This window comes from Geotrypetes seraphini, chromosome 15, assembly GCF_902459505.1.
Source record: "Geotrypetes seraphini chromosome 15, aGeoSer1.1, whole genome shotgun sequence".
Classification (NCBI taxonomy): domain Eukaryota; kingdom Metazoa; phylum Chordata; class Amphibia; order Gymnophiona; family Dermophiidae; genus Geotrypetes; species Geotrypetes seraphini.
This window is the reverse complement of record NC_047098.1, coordinates 71,347,573-71,371,404: the sequence shown is the minus strand read 5'-3', so window position 1 is coordinate 71,371,404 and position 23,832 is coordinate 71,347,573. Positions and strand designations below refer to the sequence as shown.

At 45.5% G+C, this 23,832-nt stretch overlaps 1 protein-coding gene across 5 annotated transcripts in view; it reads right to left on the bottom strand.

Annotated features, from left to right (window-relative positions):
- Positions 1-23,832, bottom strand: part of CUX1 (cut like homeobox 1) — a 401,081-nt gene that overhangs the window by 330,224 nt on the left and 47,025 nt on the right. For all 5 annotated transcript variants that reach the window (XM_033921595.1, XM_033921599.1, XM_033921597.1 and 2 more), the window contains exon 3: positions 14,336-14,383. In XM_033921595.1, the coding sequence (XP_033777486.1) occupies positions 14,336-14,383 (48 nt within the window). The remainder of the gene's footprint in view (positions 1-14,335; positions 14,384-23,832) is intronic.

The window sequence follows — 23,832 nt, the reverse complement described above, 5'->3', positions numbered from 1 at the left end:
GGACGGATGGGCCAATCTGGCCTCATTCCGTCGTTGGCTGCCTGACGGACAGGCGGGTTTGGCTCCCGTCTGTCCGGCCAACTACACAAAGGTACGGGGAAGGGGGGTGGGGGGGTCATGGGGGTCGGCCAGAGGGGTCGCGGGTCAGCTGGGGGGGCGGTCGGAGGTTCTTGGGGGGGGGGCGGTCGTTGGGGGGAGGGGGGTTTGCGTCGAGGGCAGGAGGGCCTGGGATCCCTCCTGCCCGTAATGTAGTGCGGGGTGGGGGTAGGGGGTCGCCATGGCCAGGAGGGTTTGGGCTCCCTCCTGGCCCGAACAACTAGCGGGGGGGGAGGGGGGTTCGCCAGGGCCAGGAGGACTTGGGCTCCCTCCTGGCCCGAACAACTAGCGGGGAGGGGGGGGGTCGCCAGGGCCAGGAGGACTTGGGCTCCCTCCTGGCCCGATATTGTCGGGGAGTTGGGGAGTCTGCGGGGCAAGAGGGCTTGGGCTCCCTTTTGCCCCGATCATGTCGGGGAGTTGGGGGGGGCAAGAGGGCTTGAGCTCCCTCTTGCCCCGATCGTGTCGGGGGTGCCGCGGTTGGCTGGGGCAAGAGGGCTTGAGCTCCCTCTTGCCCCGATCGTGTCGGGGAGTCGGGACAGCCAAGAGGAAGCAGCAGGACACCGGTAGGAGCTTCTACATGATGGGGGGGTCGGGAGGCTGTGGGGGTGCGAGCGGTCCTTCAGGGTGGGGGTGCGGGTGGGAGTGCGTGCGAGCGGTCCTTCGGGGTGGGGGTGCGGGTGCGTTCGAGCGGTCCTGCGGGGGGGGGGGGGTGAATCGGACGTCGGGGGGGCATCAGGCTTTCAGGGTGGGGACAGGACTTCAAGGGGGAGAGGAGAGTCGGGGCGGGCGAAAGGAGAGTCGGGCAGCATGCGCGGTATACGGGTGTGTGCGGTATATAAAAATTTCTGTACATAAATTTGTGTTTTTCGCGCGCTATACCCGGGTGCGCGTTATCTATGTGAAAATACAGTAGATCCTGTGCTAAAATAAAGAGAAATCAACATTTATGTCCTGGATGTGTGCAACATCCATTTTAGAAAAATAAAAATATAAAAAATATGGATAGGTTCAAACCAGCACACAATGCCATGTAATGGTAATATAACCAGTTACATGCCATGCTCCTAAACTAAACCTTAAGCTTATATACTGCGTCTTCTCTATAAATACAGTGCGCGCACGTTTACAAAACTTAAAAGAGAAGTACAGTGGGAGTTGGTGGTAGAGGGAAGCGGAAATTTACATTTTTGAAAATAGCCAAGTTTTTAGGTGTCTTCGGAATAGTTGGAAAGAGCCCATGTTGCGCAGCTGGGCAGGGAAATTATTCCAAAACTCTGTAGTTTTGAAGTGAAGAGATTTCCCTAGTTTTCCAATGGAGGTAACGCCTTTTAGTGAGGGGAAAGATAATTTGAGCTTTTGGATAGATCTGATGTCAGGTCTCGCAGCATTCCAAGATAGAGGAATTAAAGGGGGAAGAATGCCATGGATGATCTTTAAAGTTAGGCAGGCATATTTAAAGTAGATCCTGGAAATTACTGGGAGACAGTGGAGTTGTATCAAGAGTTTCAAGTTTAGTGGTCTCCCCAGAAATTTTTTCCAGCTGGAAGGCATGAAAACGTAGCCGGGTGGGGTGGGGAAATTTGGTGGTGGGAAGAATTAAATGTGTAAAATTTTTATTAGTTAATTATTATTATTTTCCAATGCTCAATATGACTTCCTTTTTTAAGGTTTTTTAAGGTTTGGCACTCGAGCCAGAATATTTTTACTAAATTTAAGAAGTATCCTATTCTAGAAGTGAATAATTAGATATTTGCCCTCTTTTAAATGGTATAGACGTTTAAAAAAGAGAAATGCGTTAATGAAGTCATTAGGTTCAATCTAGCCATTTATTTCTGCATGAATTTAAACAACTAAAAAAAAAGGTAACTATAGCTCATCCAGTCATACAAGAAAGGGCTCTACAACATCTCTAATGTTTTGATCACTAGGTTCCTTCCTGAGGTCTGACTAAGGATATGAAATAGATTCGATCCCCACTTCCAGACCTCTTCCACATAATTTATGGAGAGGTGTTACTGAGACCTGTGTGATTGCACTACAGCAAAACAAAAAAGTAGCAGATAAAGGTCACGAGGGACTGTTTTATGGAACAGCTGGTCACAGAACCAACACGGGGAGATACAACTCTTGACCTAATCTTCAACAGACTAGGGGGACCCGCTAAGGAGGTGGCGGTACTAGCCCCACAAGGAAACAGCGATCACAACACGATCCAGTACAGGCTAGAAATTGGATCATCAAAGGTGAAAAGAACTACAACGACAGCACTCATTTTCAAAAAAGGGAATTATGATGCCATGAGGAAAATGGTGGGAAAGAAATTCAACAACACCGCAAGGAAGATGGAGTCCGTAGAAAAAGCCTGGACCCTACTCAAGGGTACGGTGCACGATGCACAAAACCTGTGCGTCCCCAAGTTCAGGAAAGGGTGCAAAAAACCCAGTGTGGATAACAAATGCAGTGAAAAAGGCGATAAATGACAAGAAGGCATCTTTCAAAAAATGGAAAAAGGACCAATCAGAGGACAACCAAAAGGAACATAAAAAACACCAAAAGGAGTGTCACTGAGTGGTTAGGAAAGCAAAAAGAGAATATGAAGAGAGACTGGCGGGGGAAGCAACAAACTTCAAATCATTCTTCAGGTACGTCAACCAGCAAGGGAGGAAGTGGGACCCTTAGATGATGGATACAGAAAGGGAGTGGTAAAAGAGGAAAAGGAGATAGCTGACAGGTTAAACAAGTTCTTCACGTCAGTCTTCACGAAGGAGGACACAACCAACATTCCGGAACCCGAGGAAATCGTAAAGAGAGATCAGGATGAAAATCTGGTCCAACTAGAGGTGAGCAAGGTGGATGTCCTCAGGCAGATAGACAGGCTAAAGAGCGACAAATCGCCAGGTCCGGACGGCATTCACCCAAGGGTACTCAAGGAACTAAGGAACGAAATAGCTGAGCCACTTCGACAAATATGCAACCTATCCTTAAAAACTGGAGAGATTCCAGAAGACTGGAAAATAGCAAATGTCACGCCCATCTTCAAGAAAGGCTCAAGGGGAGACCCAGGAAACTACAGGCCGGTGAGCTTGACCTCGGTCCCGGGAAAGATGATGGAAGCGCTGATTAAAGACAGCATCTGGGAACACATCGAAAACAATGGGCAGCTAAAGTCGAGCCAGCATGGCTTCTTCAAGGGCAGGTCATGCCTCACGAACTTATTATACTTCTTTGAGGGGGTAAACAGCCAGGTGGATAAAGGGGAATCCATAGACATCATTTACCTTGACTTCCAAAAAGCCTTCGACAAGGTACCACACGAAAGACTGCTAAGGAAGAACCACGGGGTGCAAGGGGAGGTCCACCGATGGATCAATAACTGGCTGGCGGACAGGAAACAGAGGGTTGGAGTAAAGGGCCATTACTCAGACTGGCAATGGGTCACGAGCGGAGTTCCACAGGGGTCGGTGCTGAGACCGCTCCTGTTCAATATATTTATTAACGACCTGGAGGCAGGAACAAAATGTGAGGTTATTAAATTTGCGGATGACACCAAACTATACAGCAGGGTTAATAACATGGAGGACTGCGAAGATCTCCAAAAAGATCTGACAACGCTGGAAGAGTGGGACAAAAAGTGTCAAATGAGCTTCAACATAGGGAAATGCAAGGTCATGCATGTAGGGAAAAAAAACCCGATGTTCACTTACAAAATGGGGGGATCACCGCTAGGGGTGAGCAACCTTGAAAGAGACCTGGGAGTGATGGTAGACACAACCTTGAAGGTGTCGGCACAGTGTGCGACAGCCTCAAAGAAAGCAAACAAAATGTTGGGTATCATTAAGAAAAGTATCACGACCAGGATGAAGGAAGTCATCCTGCCACTGTATTGTGCAATGGTGCGCCCGCACCTGGAGTACTGTGTCCAGTACTGGTCGCCGTACCTCAAGAAGGACATGGCGGTACTTGAGAGAGTCCAGAGAAAAGCAACTAAGCTAATAAAGGGTATGGAGGACCTCTCATATACTGACAGACTGAAAAGGCTGGGGCTTTTCTCCCTGGAAAAGCGGAGACTTAGAGGAGACATGATAGAAACCTTCAAGATCATGAAGGGTGTAGAAAAAGTAGACAGGGACAGATTTTTCAAATTATGGGGAACTACAAGTACAAGGGGGCACTCGGAGAAATTGAAAGGGAAAGGTTTAGAACAAACGCCAGGAAGTTCTTTTTCACCCAGAGGGTGGTGGATACATGGAACGCGCTACCAGAGGAGGTGATAAGCAGGAGCACGCTACAGGGCTTCAAAGAAGGTTTGGATAGGTACCTGGAGGACAAAGGGATTGAGGGGTACAGATAGGAGTAGAGGTAGGTTATAGGAATAGGATTAGAGGTAAGTTACAAAATTAGTCTGGGACCACTGTTCAGGCAATAGGCCTGATGGGCCGCCGCGGGAGCGGACCGCTGGGCAGGATGGACCTCTGGTCTGTCTCAGCGGAGGCACCTTCTTATGTTCTTATGTAAAGATCAAAGTGAGAGCTAGGGCAAAACAGTTTAGGTAAAGATGCAGGTAATAATTAGCAATGTATTAAAAATATTTTATTTTTATTTGCTTATAATGTCATTTAACAGTTGCTATAGGTTTAAACAATTTTTATTAATGAAAACAACATCAAATACAGTTGAAGACACAAATGCTAAATACAATAATGATGCATCAAATACAATAATATAACAAACACATATAAATACTCTCTACATCCCCTCCCCAACCCCCCCTTCCCCTCACCACCCAATGGTACTCTCTACCCCATCTCATCAAAACACCAATCCTACTAAATAAATAAAAACCCAACTTAAAATCACAGTTTGACCTTTAGGATGTAATGTTTGCAAATATGGATCCCAGATCTGCAAAAACAGCATTTTTCGCTTCCTAGCCCTTCCAGCATCTCTAGCTTCCCAGATGGCCAACTGATGTAACTGGTTTCTCCAATGCCAAAACTTTGGAGGATCAGGGATCGTCCAATATTAAAGAATACATATTTTTGCCAATAAACTCATCTTCCTACACAGTGCCTAATGCCCCTTGGGTAAATGTCCAAAAGCCTCAGGAAAATCCCCCCCAAAAATGGGTCAGAGAACATTGCAAGGATCTTCCAATTATTTCTGACATATAGGATATTATTCGCTTCCAAAAGTGCTGAATAAAGGGACAAAACCAAAATGCATGTCCCAAAGTATGACTTCCCATCCCACATTTATGACACAATGGCAAAGTCTGCAACATATATAACCATTTGGGAAAAATAAACAATTTAACTAAATGGATGCGACCCATCAAAGAAAGGGGCAATGTCCGCCAGGTATCTAGCAAAAGCTCCATCTTTTGCTGAAGCTTATCCACATTAAGGCGATATAATTTTGTGTGGGGGGACAACACCTAAAGTTAGAATAGGATCATTAAATCCAGTGGCATACCTAGTATATATGACAGCCAGTGCTTATCATTTTTTAACAACTCCCTTCTCTATATAAAAAAGTTATTTTTAGTAATAATCCGTGAGTCACACAACAAGGGCGCACCTAGGAAAAGGCAGCATCTTAAACACTACAGTGAGCACTAGAACACCAACACGTGCATTGTAAAACTAAACAAGCCAGATCCCGCACAGTCAATTGATCCTGTACGGTCGATGCTAACAGAAAGACATGTCCTTTTCATACACTTTTGCTAAGGATATGATTAATCGTAACTTATAGAAGCAGTTCTTTACCACTGAACTGATCTGGTCGTGATATGAAAGTTTCTGATCTAGGATTACTGCCAGTATTTTTGTAGTTGTTACTATTTGTAGTGGAGTTTTATCTAAGAGTATCTGAGATGAAAATGTTAGATTATCTTTCCATGGGAAAAACATTGCTGAAGATTTTGATATGTTTAATGCTAACATGTTGTCTTTAAGCCACTGACTGATTTGCTTCAACTTGGTGTTTATATTATTTATGTCACTGGGGTCTTCCGTGTTCAATGGGTACAAGAGTTGAATATCATCTGCATAGGCGTAGGAAGAAAATCCGACTGATTGACTAAGGGTCAGTAAAGGTGACAGGAAAATGTTAAATAGTAGTGGTGAGAGAACTGAACCTAGAGGAGGTATACCAAAGGAATTTGAGTAATTATTTGATGTAGAGTTATTGAAAACAACCTTTGATGCACGATCTTGAAAATATGATTTGAACCAATTCAATACTTGGTTGGAAATGCTGACTGTTGACCATTACTTATCTGTTGATAAGTAATGGTCAACAGTGTCAAAGGCTGAGGATAAATCGAGTGAGACCAGAAGAACAGATTTGTGATGATCCAAATAATACTGAATGTTAGTTGTAAGGCCGATCATGGAGTGTTCTGTTGAATGGTTAGTCCTAAAGCCCATCTGATTGGGATGCAGGACATGTGTTTTGTCAACAAAGTCAGTTATGTGATTAAAAACGACTTTTTCTACTATTTTAAAAGAAAGGGAATGTTTACTATAGGTCGATAGTTTGATTCGTTTGAAGTTGATTCTTTTGGATTTTTAATAATTGGGTGGATAACTGACTCTTTCCATTCTTTCGGGATGAATCCATTGGTTAATCTGTTTTCAATCAAAGTCTGAATAAAAAGGCCAAAAAAAGAGAAATATCTTTTAAGAAAAAAAGGGGAGATTGAATCTGAATTTGAGCCCTTAATATTAAGGCTTTGCAGGAGTCTTTTAAGATCTTTTACAGTCGGTATATTAAAGTTAGTACATTTTGAGATGGGAATCATTTGGATTTGTTCCACATCAGTGATAGAACAGATTATTTTTGAATCAATGCTTTCTCTGATCTTATTAATTTTCTTTACAAAATAGTTTGCAAGATTTTGTGCAGTAGGTTTAATTTCTAATGTTGACTCTTCTTTAATTTTAGGGGCTGTAAGATTTTTAAGAATACAGAAGAGAATTGAAGAGTTTTTAGTGTTAGAGATACAATTGGAATAGTATTTTTTTTCGCTAAATTTATTTTATTTTTATATTACTGCATTTGTTCTTTGTATTTATTTAGATTTTCCCCTTGTTTTCATTCATCCCCATTTCCATTCTACTGCCCTAAGTTGTTTTTTAATAAGTGAAAGCTCATCTGTAAACCAGGGATTCTTTATTTTCCTTGGACAGACGGTTTTAACGTGTAAAGGAGCAAGCTTTTTCAATAAATTTTTGGTTGCACTGTACCATGCTGTAATTTGATCATTTGGTAGCAAATGACAGAATTCTTTGATTTTTAATGAAAAAAGATGAGATGATTGTTGAGAGTTCAAATTTACTATAATTTCAATAAGTGACCGTTTTCGGGGAGCAATTGTTCTTGGTAGATTTCAAACAGTAATTTATAGCAATTAAGGAATGATCCAAACAAAGAACAGGAATAATCATGGATTTTGAGAAAACAGACATTTGGGGTATGGAGATGAGGATCATATCTAAAGTATGGCCTGCAATATGAGTTGTGTCCTTTATCAAAGTAGTGAGATTTAAATTTGTAGCTAATTCTAAAAATTGAACTGTAAAAGATTTACTTAGATCATCCAAATGGATGTTGAAATTACTGAGTAAAACAGCATTAGAGGATAAGGAATTGAAATCAAATATAAGTGCTTGCAAAGAGTCAAGGATTTCATGACTTATTGGAGGGGGAGTATAAAGAAGCAGAAAGTCAATCGGTGGAGAGATGTTTGTTTTAAAGTATAGAAATTCGATCAATGCTCTTGAGGGCGAGTGATCCACTTTAGATATCAATGAATTCTTAAAGAATACAGCTAAACCACCTCCCTTCCTACCTGATCGATGATTATAGATATAAAAGAACCCTGAGGCGATGGGACCTGATCATGCTATGATGGTCCCTTCGGCAACCTGTGTTGCTGTACTGTATATCACTTTTAAACACATGTGGTTGTGGATCTGAGCACTTCACAAAAAGCACAGTTACTTACCGCAAAAGGTGTTGTCCAGGGACAGCAGGCAGATATTCTCACATATGGGTGATGTCATCCACGGAGCCCCAGCACGGACAGCTTTAAACGTGCATCACCAATTTAAGAACTTAAGAAAGTTTGCAAACTGCCTGCACCGCACACGCACGAGTGCCTTCCCACCCGATGCCGCTCGCAACTCCTCAGTTCCGTAAACAAGCTAAGAAACCAACCAGGGGAGGTGGGTGGGTTGTGAGAATATCTGCTTGCTGTCCCTGGATAACACCTGTTACAGTAAGTAACTGTGCTTTATCCCAGGATAAGCAGGAGGCATATTCTCACATGTGGGAACTCCCTAGCTTACTAGAATGGGATGGAGGGATTGTTGGCCATTAGGAAAATAAATTTTGCAATACTGCTTGGCCAAAGTTACCATCCCATCTGGAATAAGATTCCAAATAGTAGTAAGATGTGAATGTATGAACTGAGGGCCAATTAGCTGCTTTACAGATTTCATCAATAGGAGTGGAGCGTAGGAAATCAACTGAAATTGCCATAGCTCAGACTTTGTGGGTTGTGACTCGACTCTCCAGTTGGAGCCCAGCCTGAGCATAACAGAAAGCGATACAAGCAGCCAACCATGTAGAAACCTTTCTCTTGGATACAGGACGTCTCAACTTGTTATGATCAAAGGAGACAAAAAGTTGAGGAGAAGTTCTATGCAGCTGAGTTCTCTGCAAGTAGTAAACCAATGCTCTTTTGCAGTCTAGAATGTGAAGAGCCGTCTCTCCAGGATGAGAACAAAAGATTAGGTTACTTATGTCTGCTAATCTTCTTTCTTGTAAATACGCTCCAGAAGCTTCACGATAGGGTTGTGTATCTCTTTCAGCCTTGAGCTGCAGGGACTCAAAATCAAACTCTAGCCCCTCCCTCTGTGGTCATATACCTGTACTCACCCCTGGAATTCCAGTCGGTACCAAAGCCAGGTACATCTAGTACGAACAGGAAACACAAGAAAGAGAGAGGGTGCGGGGACTCCCCACTACATATCAATTCTGCTCATGAGAAACAAAATCAAAACAATTAGTGCCATTAGGCCAAACTTTGCATAACATCAAATTTGGCATGCTACAAGTCTGCCCAGTACTGACCTTAGTTCAATATTTAACATTATTTTCTGATTCTAGATCCTATGTGTTCATCCCACACTTCTTTGAATTCAGTCGCCGTTTTCCTCTCCACTACCTCTCTCGGGAGCGCATTCCAGGCATCCATCACCCTCTCCGTAAAGTAGAATTTCCTAACATTGCTCAACCTCAACCTCAAATTATGTCCTCTGGTTTTACCATTTTCTTTTCTCTGGAAAAGATTTTGTTCTACATTAATACCCTTCAAGTATCTGAACGTCTGAATCATATCTTCCCTGTCCCTCCTTTACTCTAGGGAAGGGGTAGGGAACTCCGGTCCTCAAGAGCCGTATTCCAGTAGGGTTTTCTGGATTTTCCCAATGAATATGAATTGAAAGCAGTGCATGCAAATAGATCGCCTGCATATTCATTGGGGAAATCCTGAAAACCCAACTGGAATACGGCTTTTGAGGACTGGAGTTCCCTACCCCTGCTCTAGGGTATACATATTCAGGGCTTCCAGTCTCTCCTCATACGTCTTCTGGTGCAAGCTTGCTATCATTTTCGTCGCCCTCCTCGGGACTGCTTCAAGTATTTTTACGTCCTTCGCCAGATACGGTCTCCAAAACTGAACACAATACTCCAAGTGGGGCCTCACCAATGACCTGTACAGGGGCATCAACACCTTCTTCCTTCTACTGGTTACGCCTCTCTTTATACAGCCCAGCATCCTTCTGGCAGCAGCCACCGCCTTGTCACACTGTTTTTTCGCCTTTAGATCTTCGGACACCATCACCCCAAGGTCCCTCTCCCCGTCCGTGCATATCAGCTTCTCACCTCCCAGCATATAGGGTTCCTTCCGATTATTAATCCCCAAATGCATTACTCTGCATTTCTTTGCATTGAATTTTAGTTGCCAGGCATTAGACCATTCCTCTAACTTTTGCAGATCCTTTTTCATATTTTCCACTCCCTCTTCAGTATCTACTCTATTACAAATCTTGGTATCATCTGCAAAAAGGCACGCTTTTCCTTCTAACCCTTCAGCAATGTCATTCACAAACATATTGAACAGGATCGGCCCCAGCACCGAACCCTGGAAATGCCCAGATATCTTCTTTATTGTAATCCGTGGCTATGTTACATCTGCTGCGATATTGAATGTATTGTAACGCTTCACTGTTACTTGTAATCTACTCTTCTCCTGTAATGTAATTCTACTGGAAATGCCCAGATATCATCTTTATTGTAATCCGCCTAGAACCGCAAGGCACAGGCGGAATAGAAATCCCTAATATAATGTAATGTAATGTAATGTACTTCACTACTCACCTTTCCTTTCTCCGAGCGACTTCCATTAAGCACCACACTCTGGCGTCTGTCCGACAGCCAGTTTCTAACCCAGTTCACCACTTTGAGTCCTAACTTCAGCCCTTCAAGTTTGTTCAAGAGCCTCCTATGAGGAACCGTATCAAAGGCCCTGCTGAAATCTAAGTAAATCACATCTAACATATGTCCTCGATCTAACTCTCTGGTCACCCAAACAAAAACTTCAATCAGGTTTGTTTGGCACGATTTACCTTTTGTAAAGCCATGTTGCCACTGATCCTGTACACTATACTTTCTTTCAGCAACACTTCCATTATTTTTCCAACAACCAAAGTGAGGCTCACCGGCCTGTAGTTTCCCGCTTCATCCCTGTGACCACTTTTGTGAATAGGGACCACATCCACTCTCCTCCAATCCCCGGGAACCACTCCCGTCTCCAGAGATTTGTTGAACAAGTCTTTAATAGGACCCACCAAAACCTCTCTGAGCTCCCTCAGTATCCTGGGATGAATCCCATCTGGTCGCATCGCTTTGTCCACCTTCAGTTTTTCAAGTTGCTCATAAACACTCTCCTCCGTGAATGGCGTAGAATCTACTCCATTTTCTCATGTTACTTTGCCAGACAATCTCAGTCCTTCTGCAGAATTTTCTTCTGGGTACACATAACAGAAGTATTTGTTTAGCACGTTTGTGCGAGAAATATGATGAAATTCCTAGAAATGCATCTATCAAAAGAAGACAATTTCTTAATAAGGTGCTTTACATAGCATGAAATATAGAAATTGTAATTTAGAACTCTATTCACCAACATGGAATTTTGGTGTAGGCGATGTCCAAATTTGTCCATAGTGCGCCCTTCACACCTTGGTGGTACTGAGTCATAGACTCTTGATGGAGTAGATTTTTTTAAAAGTTGACTCTACCACTAGGGACATGCTGAAGCGGCGGTTTATCAAAACCCAGAGAAAAAAAGATATAGTGGCACTAGAAAAGGATCAAAGAAGAGCAACCAAGATGGTCAAGGGGATGGAACTCCTCTCGTATGAGGAAAGACTAAAACGGTAAGGGCTCTTCAGCTTGGAAAAAACACAGCTGAGGGGAGATATGATTGAAGTCTACAAAATCCTGAGTGGAGTAGAACGGCTACAAGTGGATCAATTTTTCACTACGTCAAAAATTACGACGACTAGGGGATGGTTCACAGTCATTTGCGCGTGGGACTAATCCGTGCCGACATTTGAGCCCAGACAATTGGGCGCAAGACTCCAGCGCGCCGCCAGAAAAGTTAATTTTAAAGAGCTCCGACAGGGGGGAGGGGTTCGTGCTGCCGTTGGGTGGGTTTTGGGGGGTTGGAACCCCCATTATAGAGGAAACTTAACTTTTCCTGATTTTTTAGGAAAAAGTTAAGTTTTCTGTATAATGGGGGGTTGCACCCCCCACGCCCCCACTAACGGCAGCGTGAACAGTATTAAGTAAAGTAGGGGGGTTTCCCCACACACACACACACACACACCCCGTTAGAGCTCTTTAAAATTAACTTTTACAGCGGCGAGCTGGAGTCTTGCGCGCAATTGTTTGGGCCGAAATGTTAGCATGCTTTTGTCCCGTCACCCTAGGGGATACTTGATGAAGTTACAGGGAAATACTTTTAAAACCAATAGGAGGAAATTTTTTTTCACTCAGAGAATAGTTAAGCTCTGTAACGCATTGCCAGAGGATGTGGTAAGAGCGGAGAGCGTAGCTGGTTTTAAGAAAGGTTTGGACAAGTTTTTGGAGGAAAAGTCCATAGTCTGTTACTGAGAAAGACACGGGGGAAGCCACTGCTTATCCTGTATCGGTAGTATGGAATATTACTACACTTTGGGTTTTTGCCAGGTACTAGTGACCTGGATTGGCCACCATGAGAATAGGCTACTGGGCTTGATGGACCATTGGTCTGACCTATAAGGCTATTCTTATGTTCTTATATAAAGAAGTTCAATTTCCTGGTAACTACAGTAATGGTTAGGGGCATTTCCCAATTCTTATGAAGAGTTTCTTTGCGAATACCATGCAAAGGCAGTCTAAGAAGTTCTTTAGGAGGCTCATCGTAATCTAAGGCCTCTAAGTATTCAGCACTGTAGGTAGAATCAGCTTCCAGCTTGACTGGTAGCTCTTTGCCCAACTGCCTAATAAATTTAGTGAAAAAGTCTTTCAGTAGGAGATTTAGCCCTTGGTAGAGAGTTTTGTGGAGTCTTTTCCGAGTTAGTGTGATAAGCCTCCATTGTAGACTCAGGTAAGTCCTCAGCTGAATCAGACTGTAAGTCAGAGTCATAAAAGGGCTTTGGTGAAGGAGTGCGTTGGGAAGATCGATGTTGACGCCGCCGGTGTCAATACGATGACTATGATGATGCATGACATGACACTCTTTTACGATTCGAAGGCTATGAGGGAGAGCTATGTTTTCTCTTTGAAGCTCCTGAAGAGGAATGATGTTTACTGGACTTGGAGCGTTGAGATGAGGAGGAAGAATGACAATGTCTCTATGAATTGGAGTGGGGCATCAATGGAGAACTGGACCTGCAATGAGATGGTCTACGCTTGGGTGTGGAATGTCTAGGCCTCTCTGGAAAGCCAGTGTCAATACCACAGGACCTGGTGGCCTTATGCTCAGGATGGGCTGGTACCGAGGGAGTTAATGTCAGGGTAAGGAGTTTAAACATATCACTCACTTGGAAAAGCACACCAAGCTTTTCATGGAAAGCACCAGTATCTTTGGCTTTTCTACCAGTACCATCAGTGCTGCGCCTTGCCTTGGAGAGGGTGACCTCAAAGAGTATGCACACCTCGATGTAGGAGAGGTATGGCACAAAAGAGGTTGTCGCTTGGTCGGCATTAAGAGACTCTATGCAAAGGTGACCTGCGACACCTGTTGCGAAGTTAGTGGCTTCTTACCAGACGGAGAGATGTCTTCCGATGCCAGTGTCGATGTCAATGCCTTCAGTGTCAAAGGTTGTGACGTCTTCTCTGTGCCCATGCTGGTGCCGAACAGTTTTTCTTGTTGAAGTTTCCGGCTCTTGATTGAACGTTTCTGCAGAGTAGAACACTGAGCACAAGATTCTACATGGTATTATGGGCCAAGGTACTGCAAGCACCAACTGTGGGGTCAGTGATGGGAATTTGCCTTTGGCTCCTGCAGCATTTTTATAACCCATTAATGGCCAGGACATCAACGGAAAGACCGCCTCAGCCAAATCAAACTCAATAGCTGATGAAAAAGAAAAAGTCGTTAGGCGAAGCCTGTGAGGAGAAAAGAGAGGAAAAGTTTCCCCACTTTTTCTTTTTTTAAAGAAAATTAAGTAAACTTAAAAATAAAGAAGAAAAATCGCATGAGCGGAAAGACAAAATGCAAAAAATTTGAACAGTGTTCAAAAATACGACTTCTTAGCTCCATGTAAAACTAAAAACTGAAGAACCGCGAGCCGCGTCAGGTGGGAAGGCACTCGCGCAAGCGCGGTGCAGGCAGTTCGTGAACTTTCTTGAGTTCTTAAAGTAGCAATACACTTTTAAAGCTGACCATACCAGGGCTCTGTGGATGATGTCACCCACCTGTGAGAATATGCTGCCTGCTTGTCCTGGGATAACGTCTCTTACGTGTTTAATGTACAGCTCTGTATAAGTCTGACAGCACTATAGAAATGATAAGTAGTAGAACATTAATTATTGTTTAATTTCTGTGTGTCCTTCTTAGTTCTCAAGGAGTAATCTAAATTTTCCAGCACTGAGGATCATTCATAAAGCCTTAACCTCTTACCTCTGACTGAAAACTCTTCAGTAATGGAGCAACCTGTTTGCGCAGATCCTGGGAACCAAGGCAAAAGAACCCATCAGCAAAACAAGAAAAGAAAAAAAAGATTAGATACCACTAAATTCACTTTTTGAAGTAATATTTCATAATAAATATAGTCAAGGCATTCAGCATTTTGTTTCAGTTTGGGGGGGTTAAGTGCCAGCTGCCACAGAAGAACTAAATTCAAATATTCAGTACTGATGGCTGGATAGTGAATGCTGAATATCCAGAGAAGGCAGTCAATGTAGCACTATTCAAATCGCAGTGATATTCAGCCCACTATTCAGACAGCTAACTGTATAACTAGAATCCCTCAGTGGGCACATGGGAACAAATAACTCTGAATGCTTCATCTTAATCTTACAATGTCAGAACAGGTTGATATCTGGAATACACGCTTAACAATGGCATTAGAAAATGGCCCCTTTAAAGAAAGTCCTTTTCTCTAGAAACAAACATACTCCAAGGTTCTTCCCAGAACTTACAGGTTCTTAAACGTCAAGGATGTTAACTGGAAAGAAAATAACAAAAATCTTGCCTAGATGAAGACAGGCTCAACTGTAAGAAACACATGACAATGTAGCGCCAGGCCTTACAGCAGCCAAACAATATTTCTCTGAAAACTTGGAATAAGGTGCAAATTCAACCAAGCAACTATTTAAAATAGTAAACAGCCTAAGTACTGTAAACCCCACAACAGAGCCAGCCCTCACAGTCACAACTAATTTTCAATGATTTTACTAAATATTTAGCCAACAAAATTAAAGGTCTCCATCAAGACCTACAGACAGTCCCATCAAAGCTCCCACCAGCTAATGAAGAGAACACCCTCTCTCCACCATGCGCATAGCCATCTGAGACTCATTCAACAAGGTCACAGAAGCTCTTGAAAACCCCCTAAAAGCTCTGCTGCCTACAACCTGTCTAGCAAAGACAGTACAAAAAGTGAGCATAGGCCTCATTGAATGGGCCACTCCTTGCTTCTGGAAGGGCAGCTGCCAATAACACTAAAGAGAGCTGTGGTGCACCCCCTATTGAAAGAGAGCTCCTTTGATGAGAACAAACTCAAACAATACTGACCAATTTCTAACATGTCTTTCCTGGCAAAACTTCTAGAACGTTCAGTCTGTATTCAACTCAATAACTGTTCAACCATATTCAGATGTGTGTCTAATGTGACTCCTAATATTTTTATAGTTTTAGAGATTGGGTAATCATAACCATTTAGACGTAACGATATTCTAGTAATTTTATCTTTTGGGTTTGCTAAGAAAACTTTTGTCTTTTCTGTATTTAATTTCAATTTGAAGTTGATTGTCCATTGTTCTATTTCAGTCATAATATAAGAAATTTTAAAAAAAAGTTCTTAATTTTCTGTTATATTTTTATCAATATTTTTAAGATTTCTTACCCTCCATTTGTATTTTCCTTTTATGTATCCTTTACTATACTTATTGTAGTTCTCCCTACTTCCCTTATGTATTGGTACGTCATGTCCATCTGTGTTTGTTTTAGTTAATAATTAAGACCCTGTTTTAATTGTAAATCGCTTTGAAAGCACAGTTACTTACCATAACAGGTGTTATCCAGGGACAGCAGGCATATATTCTCACATGTGGGTGACGTCATCTACGGAGCCCCGATGCGGAAGCATTTTCAAGCAAACTTGATTGAAGATTTAAGTTTGCTCTGCTGCTCCACGCATGCGTGCCTTCCTGCTCCACTAGGGGGCTCATCCCCTCGTGGTCTCCAGTTCACTTAACTAGCCAAGAAGCCAACCTCGGGGAGGTGGGCGGGTTGTGAGAATATATGCCTGCTGTCCATGGATAACACCTGTTACGGTAAGTAACTGTGCTTTATCCCAGGACAAGCAGGCATGATATTCTCACATGTGGGTGACCTCCAAGCTAACTGAAAAGGGATGGAGGGAAGTTGGCAATTTAAGCAAATAGATTTTGCAATACCGATTGGCCGAACCGGCCATCGCTTCTGGACAGTGAGTCCAGACAGTAGTGGGAGGTGAAAGTATGAACCGAAGACCACGTGGCAGCCTTGCAGATTTCCTCAATAGGTGTGGACCTGAGGAACGCTACGGAGGCTGCCATCGCTCGGACCTTGTGTCCCGTTACTCGACCATGCAGCGCGAGACCAGCCTGAGCGTAGCAAAAGGTGATGCAATCGGCCAACCAGTTGGACAAGGTGCGCTTGGAAACTGGGTGGCCTAACCGGTTTGAGTCGAAGGACAAAAACAATTGTGGGACTTTCCAGTGTGGTTGAGTGCGTTGGAGGTAAAAGGCCAATGCTCTCTTGCAGTCAAGAGTGTGAAGCGCCACCTCTCCGGGGTGAGGGTGGGGCTTGGGAAAAAACACGGGCAAGACGATGGACTGATTGAGGTGGAAATCAGACACTACTTTAGGCAAGAACTTTGGATGTGTGTGGAGTACCACCTTGTCATGGTGGAAAACAGTGAAGGGTGGGTCCGCTACCAGAGCCTGTAGCTCACTAACTCGCCGGGCGGAAGTGAGTGCAAGCAGGAAAATCACCTTCCACGTGAGGAATTTAGGATGGCATTTGTCTAGGGGCTCAAATGGAGGTTTCATTAGTTGAGCCAGAACCACGTTAAGGTCCCAAACCACCGGAGGGGGTTAGAGAGGAGGGTGGACATTCAGAAAACCCTTCATGAAGCGAGAGACTAAGGGGTGGAGCGAGAGGGCTTTTCCTTCCAGGGGCTGATGAAAGGCCGCAATAGCACTGAGATGTACTCAGTGTGCTTATCCACGTGGGAACAAATGATGTGAGCGGGCGGAAGTATGACAGGGAAGAGATGAAGGGTCAGTTCCGCTCACTCGGAAGAAAACTGAAGATCAGGGAGGTGAAGGTGGCCTTCTCTGAAATCCTCCCTGTACCAAGAGCAGATGGAAAGAGACAAGGGGAATTGCAAGCAATCAACGCCTGGATGAGACGATGGTGCGAAGACGAAGGCTTCGACTTCGTGCGAAACTGGACGGCGTTCTGGGGAAAAAGCAAGTACTACAGAAGGGATGGACTACACCTCAACAAGGAAGGAGCAAGAGTTTTGGCAGGCAACATGAAGAAAGCAATAGAGAAGGCTTTAAACTGAAGGACAGGGGAAAGCCGACAGTCGACCACCGGTCGATGGTATGGACAACAGGATGCCCCGATGTAGGAACAAAGGACTACTACTCATACATAAGAGAGGTCGACCTCACAGCTAACAAAGGAGAACAAGCAGGAAGGGACAACTCAGACACAGGAGGGGAAGACCACACAGCAAACATGGAAGATAACACAGGAGCAGTAAAGGATACCGTAAATAAAACTGTAAGGACAGCCAAGAGTAGAAGGTCCAAAAAGGTAACACGAAGGGAACTTAGATGCATATATACAAATGCTAGAAGTATAGGAAACAAAATGGGAGAACTAGAGATGATAGCAAGACATGAGAACATGGATATCATTGGCATAACAGAAACATGGTGGAATGAAGAAAACAAATGGGACACAGTACTACAGGGATACAAACTATATAGAAGGGATCGAGAAGGGCAGAAAGGTGGAGGTATTGCCCTATATGTTAAGGAAGAAATAGATTCTGTTGGAATGATTACAACAGACAGGAAAGAGAAGCTGGAGTCCCTCTGGATCAAAATTCCTGGTCAAAATGGCGCAGATACAAAAATTGGCCTTTACTATCGTCCCCCAGGACAGGCGGTAGACACTGACTCAGAAATGATGGAGGAAATCAAACAAGTGTGCAGGACAGGCAATGTAGTTATATTGGGAGACTTCAATCTCCCAGGAATAGACTGGAAACTAGGAGCCTCCAACTGCGGCAAGGAGGCCAAGTTCCTGGAGGTGCTAGGGGATTGCTTCCTGGAGCAAATGGTAAAAGAACCGACAAGAGGCGACGCCATCTTGGACTTAGTCTTAAATGGTCTCAAGGGACCGATAACAGAAGTAGAAGTCAGGGCTCCATTGGGAACGAGTGATCACAATGTAATCAACTTTAAACTGGACATCGGGAAAAGGAAACATGCCAAAACCTTAACCACCACCTTAAACTTTAAAAAGGGTAAATACGATTGCATGAGAGCCATGGTAACAAAACGACTCGAGAAGATGGTGGACAAACTTGAAACAGTAGATCAGGCATGGTGCCTATTGAAAAATACTATTGCAGAAGCGCAAGATCTCTACATTCCGAGGATTTCTAAAGATTGGAGAACTAAAGGCAAAGGAGAACCGGCATGGCTTACCATACAGGTGAAGGAAGCCATAAAAGAAAAGAAGGACTCTTTCAAAATATGGAAATGCACGAAGACAACCGAAGCCTGGAACAAACATAAAGATGATCAGAAGAAATGTCACAAAGCGGTGAGGGATGCAAAACAGGACTATGAGGAAAAAATAGCCCGGGAGGCCAAAAACTTCAAGCCCTTTTTTAGATACGTGAAGGGGAAAAAACCTGCAAAAGAGGCAGTGGGACCCCTGGACGACAAGGGAATAAAAGGGTACATCAAGGAAGATAAACAAATCGCAGACAAACTAAATTCCTTCTTTGCCTCCGTCTTTACGAAGGAGGACACCTCAACAATACCTGAAGCGGAGAAACTGTTTACAGGAGAAATAGAGGACAGCCTCACCACAGTTGAAGTGAACTTGGATCAGATATACTACCAGATCGACAAACTTAAAAGTGACAAATCCCCTGGACCGGATGAAATTCACCCGAGAGTCTTGAAGGAATTGAAGGTTGAAATCGGAGAGTTATTGCAAAAACTTGCAAACCTGTCAATCAGAACTGGACAGATACCAGACGACTGGAAGAAAGCAAACGTCACACCAATTTTCAAAAAAGGATCGAGAGGAGAACCGGGCAACTATAGACCTGTGAGTCTTACGTCTGTCCCCGGCAAGATGATTGAATCACTGATCAAGGATAGCATAGTTCAGCACTTGGACACACACGACTTGATGAAACCCAGTCAACATGGATTCAGGAAAGGGAAATCGTGTTTGACGAATTTACTCCAATTCTTTGAGACCGTGAACAAGCAAATTGATAGTGGAAAGCCGGTGGACATAATATACTTGGATTTCCAGAAAGCGTTCGACAAAGTTCCACACGAAAGACTTCTCAGGAAACTACAAAGCCATGGCATAGAGGGAGATATACAAAGATGGATAGGCAAATGGCTGGAAAACCGAAAGCAGAGAGTGGGCATAAATGGGAAGTTCTCTGACTGGGAGAAAGTGACTAGTGGTGTACCCCAGGGCTCGGTACTTGGGCCGATCCTTTTTAATATTTATATCAATGACTTGGAAAACGGAACATCCAGTGAGATCATCAAGTTTGCAGACGACACAAAACTCTGCCGGGCAATCAGATCGCAGGAGGATAGTGAGGAACTCCAGAGCGATTTGTGTCGGTTAGAAAAATGGGCGGAGAAATGGCAAATGAGGTTCAACGTGGAGAAATGCAAGGTAATGCATTTAGGCAGTAAGAATAAGGAATACGAGTACAAAATGACAGGTGCAACTCTGGGAAAAAGTGAACAAGAAAGAGACCTGGGTGTACTGATAGATAGGACCCTGAAGCCGTCGGCACAATGCGCGGCAGCGGCAAAGAAGGCAAATAGAATGTTGGGCATGATAAAGAAAGGAATCTCGAGTAGATCGGAGAAAGTAATAATGCCGCTTTATAGGGCAATGGTCAGACCTCACTTGGAATACTGCGTCCAACATTGGTCTCCCTACCTAAAGAAGGATATAAAACTGCTGGAGAGGGTGCAGAGACGAGCAACTAAACTAGTGAAGGGTATGGAGAAACTGGTATATGAGGATCGACTTAAAACACTGGGATTGTTCTCCCTTGAGAAAAGGAGACTGCGGGGGGATATGATCGAGACCTTCAAAATACTGAAAGGAATCGACAAAATAGAGCAGAGAAGATTATTTACATTGTCCAATTTGACACGGACAAGAGGACATGAAATGAAGCTAAGGGGGGACAAGTTCAGGACTAATGTCAGGAAGTTCTGCTTCACACAGAGAGTGGTGGACATCTGGAATGCTCTCCCAGGGGAGATTATTGCGGAATCGACAGTCCCAGGCTTCAAAAGCAAACTAGATGCATATCTCCTTGAGAAAGGCATATAAAGATATGGTGGCTATAAATAAACCAGGTGTATACCTGGCGGGGCCTCCGCGTGTGCGGATCGCCGGACTTGATGGACCGAAGGTCTGATCCGGAGATGGCGCTTCTTATGTTCTTATGTTCGAATGGAGTTGGTCTTTAGGCCGGAGTGAGATAATTGAAGTAAATAGTCAAGGACCAGAGGGACGGGGACCGACACCGGGTCCTGGCTGTGAGAGGAGCACCAGGCTGAGAATCTGGTCCATTTTTGAGAATAGCAGGTTCTCGTCGAGGTCTTTCTAGAGGCCTCCAATATCTCCTTGACTGATTGAGACACAGGGAGAGAAGTCAGGGGGAAAGAAACCAAGCATTCAGATGAAGAGATTGAAGATTGGGATGTAACAGCGAACCCTGACTCTGTGATAGTAGAGAGGGAAACCGAGGAAGAGGCAGTGGATCTCTGACACTGAGTTGAAGTAGAAGGGAAAACCAAGGCTGGCGTGGCCAGCGAGAGGCAATCAGGATCAGGGTGGCTTTCACCGTTTTCAGGTGGAACAGCGTCCGCAGGTCAGAGGAAACGGCGGAAACGCATACAGAAACCTTCCCTCCCAGTCGAGGAGGAAGGCGTCGGCCTCGAGTCGGTCCGGGGAGTGTATCCGGGAGCAGAAGAGGGGCAGTTTGTGATTGTGGGGGGATGCGAACAGATCTATTTGAGGCGTCCCCCACTTTTCGAACACCTGTCGTAGGGTCTGAGAGTGCAGCAACCACTCGTGTGGCTGGAGGAGGCGGCTGAGTCTGTCCGCCAGACAGTTTTGTTCTCCTTGTATGTACACCGCTCGAAGGAAGGTGTTGTTGGAGATTGCCCATTTCCAGAGGCGCATGGCTTCCCGACAGAGGGACCAAGACCCTGTCCCCCCTTGTTTGTTTACGTAGTACATTGCTACCTGGTTGTCGGTTCGGATGAGGACCACCCGGTCGTGAAGCAGATGTTGAAAAGCTACAGCTGCGAGATAGATGGCCCGGAGCTCTAGCACGTTGATGTGACAGCGGCGGTCTTCTGCTGACCACATCCCCTGAGTGCGGAGGCCATCCAGGTGGGCTCCCCAAGCGTACTCCGACGAGTCCGTGGTGAGTACCTTGCTGTGAGGAGGGGCGAGGAAGAGCAAACCTTTGGAAAGATTTGAAGAGTCGGCCCACCAGCGGAGCGATCGTTGCAAGGAAGGAGTCACTGTCACGGGACGATCGATCGGGTCCCGGTCTTGACGCCATTGAGAGGCCAGGGTCCATTGAGGGATTCTCAGATGGAGACGGGCGAAGGGTGTGACATGGACTGTGGAGGCCATGTGGCCCAGGAGAGTCATCATCTGTCGAGCTGATACCGAGGTCAGCAGTGAGATCCTTCGGCTCAGACTTACTAACGCCTCTAGACGCGGAGGGGGGGAGGAAGGAACGGAGGCGAACCGTGTCCAGCGTGGCCCCGATGAATTGTAGGGACTGTGAGGGGCGTAGTTGGGATTTTGGGAAGTTTATCTCGAACCCCAGACTCTGTAGGTAGATAATAGTCTGTTTGGTCGCTGAGATAACCCCTTCCCTGGACGGGGCTTTGATCAGCCAGTCATCCAGGTAGGGGAATACCTGAAGACCTTGGGAGCATAAGGTAGCTGCGACCACCACGAGGCACTTGGTGAAGACCCGAGGTGACGATGCTAGGCCGAAGGGGAGGACTCGGTATTGCAGGTGCAGGTCTCCCATCTGAAAACGCAAGAACTTGCGATGAGCGGGGTGCACTGGAACATGTGTGGACGCCTCCTTCAGATCGAGGGAGCAGAGCCAGTCGCCCTCGTCGATCAGGGGGTAGAGGGTCGGTAGGGAAAGCATCCAAAATTTTTCCCGTACCAGAAATTTGTTGAGGCGTCTCAAGTCTAGTATTGGGCGAAGGTCTCCCGTTTTTTTCGGTACCAGGAAGTAACGGGAGTAGAAGCCCTTCCCCCGTTGGCCGGGGGGAACCTCCTCCACTGCTCTCAGGTGAAGCAGATCTCGAGCTTCGGAGAGGAGTAGGGGTAGCTGTGTCCGGTTGGGAGGGCAATTCCTTGGGGGATTGTCTGGAGGAATGGCCCGAAAGTTGAGAGAGTATCCTGATGAGATCACGCCAAGGACCCATGCGTCCGACGTGACTTGTTCCCAGCGAGGGTAAAAGACTTTGAGGCGACCCCCGATGGGAAGGAGGCCTGGGACTATGGCGGAGGGGGCCCGCCCCCTTCCGCGTATCCCGTCAAAAGGACGGGGATGGTTTGGTAGTCGCAGGCGGTTGGGACTTGGGCAGAGCCCGATGGTGGGCTTGCGGACGCCTGGGCTGAGGCCGCGAGAAGGCCGGAGTGGATTTTTGTGGGTAGCGGCACGGAGGGGCCCTGAACGGCCTGGACGTGGGTGGTTTAGGCTTTTGCCGCACGAGGGAGGCAAACGAGCGTTCGTGTTCGGAGAGGCGTTTTGTAGCCGCCTCGATAGTGTCATCGAACAGTTCTTTACCCACGCAGGGGAGGTTAGCCAACCGGTCCTGTAAGTTGGGGTCCATGTCGACCAGGCGCAGCCAAGCTAGGCGGCGCATGGCGATAGCAAAGGCTGTCTCTCTGGAGGAGAGTTCGAAGCCATTGTAGGCCGCATGGAGGCGTAGGTTGGAGAGGGACTCTGAAAGCAGGCTAAACGCTCCTTGGCGGGAGGCCGGTAAGTCAGTCTCAAAGGCTCTCAGTAGTCCAATGAGGTGTTTGAGGTAGGATGTGAAGGTGAAAGTGTAGCTTTGCACTCTAGAGGCCATCATCGCATTTTGATATAGTCTCCTGCCAAACTTGTCTAGGGTTCGGCCTTCTCGGCCTGGGGGGACCGCCGCTGAGACCCTGGAGGGGTGAGCCTTTTTCAAGGAGGATTCTACTAACAGCGACTGGTGGGAGAGCTGCGGTTGTTCAAATCCCGGGAAGGGTACTGTACGGTACTAGGCCTCCATTTTGGAGGGTACTGCTGTGACCATTTAGGGGGTCTCCAGGTTAAGCGAAGGGACTCTCTGGGCAGTGATGGCATATCCAGCTCCGCTAGGTACTCCTTAGAGTATCTGGAGTCGGACTGGAGGTCCAAGTCCAAAGCGTGGCCCATGTCCTGGACAAAGCAAGAGAAGGATGGGCGGGATGTTCCCGAGGCCCCGTGCGGGGTCAGTGAACGAGACCTCCGTCGGGTGGAGAAGGATGGGGAGGCTTCCCTCGAGTATCGAGGCTCCTGTTCCGATCCACGCTCCGAGACCGGGGAAGCACTGTGA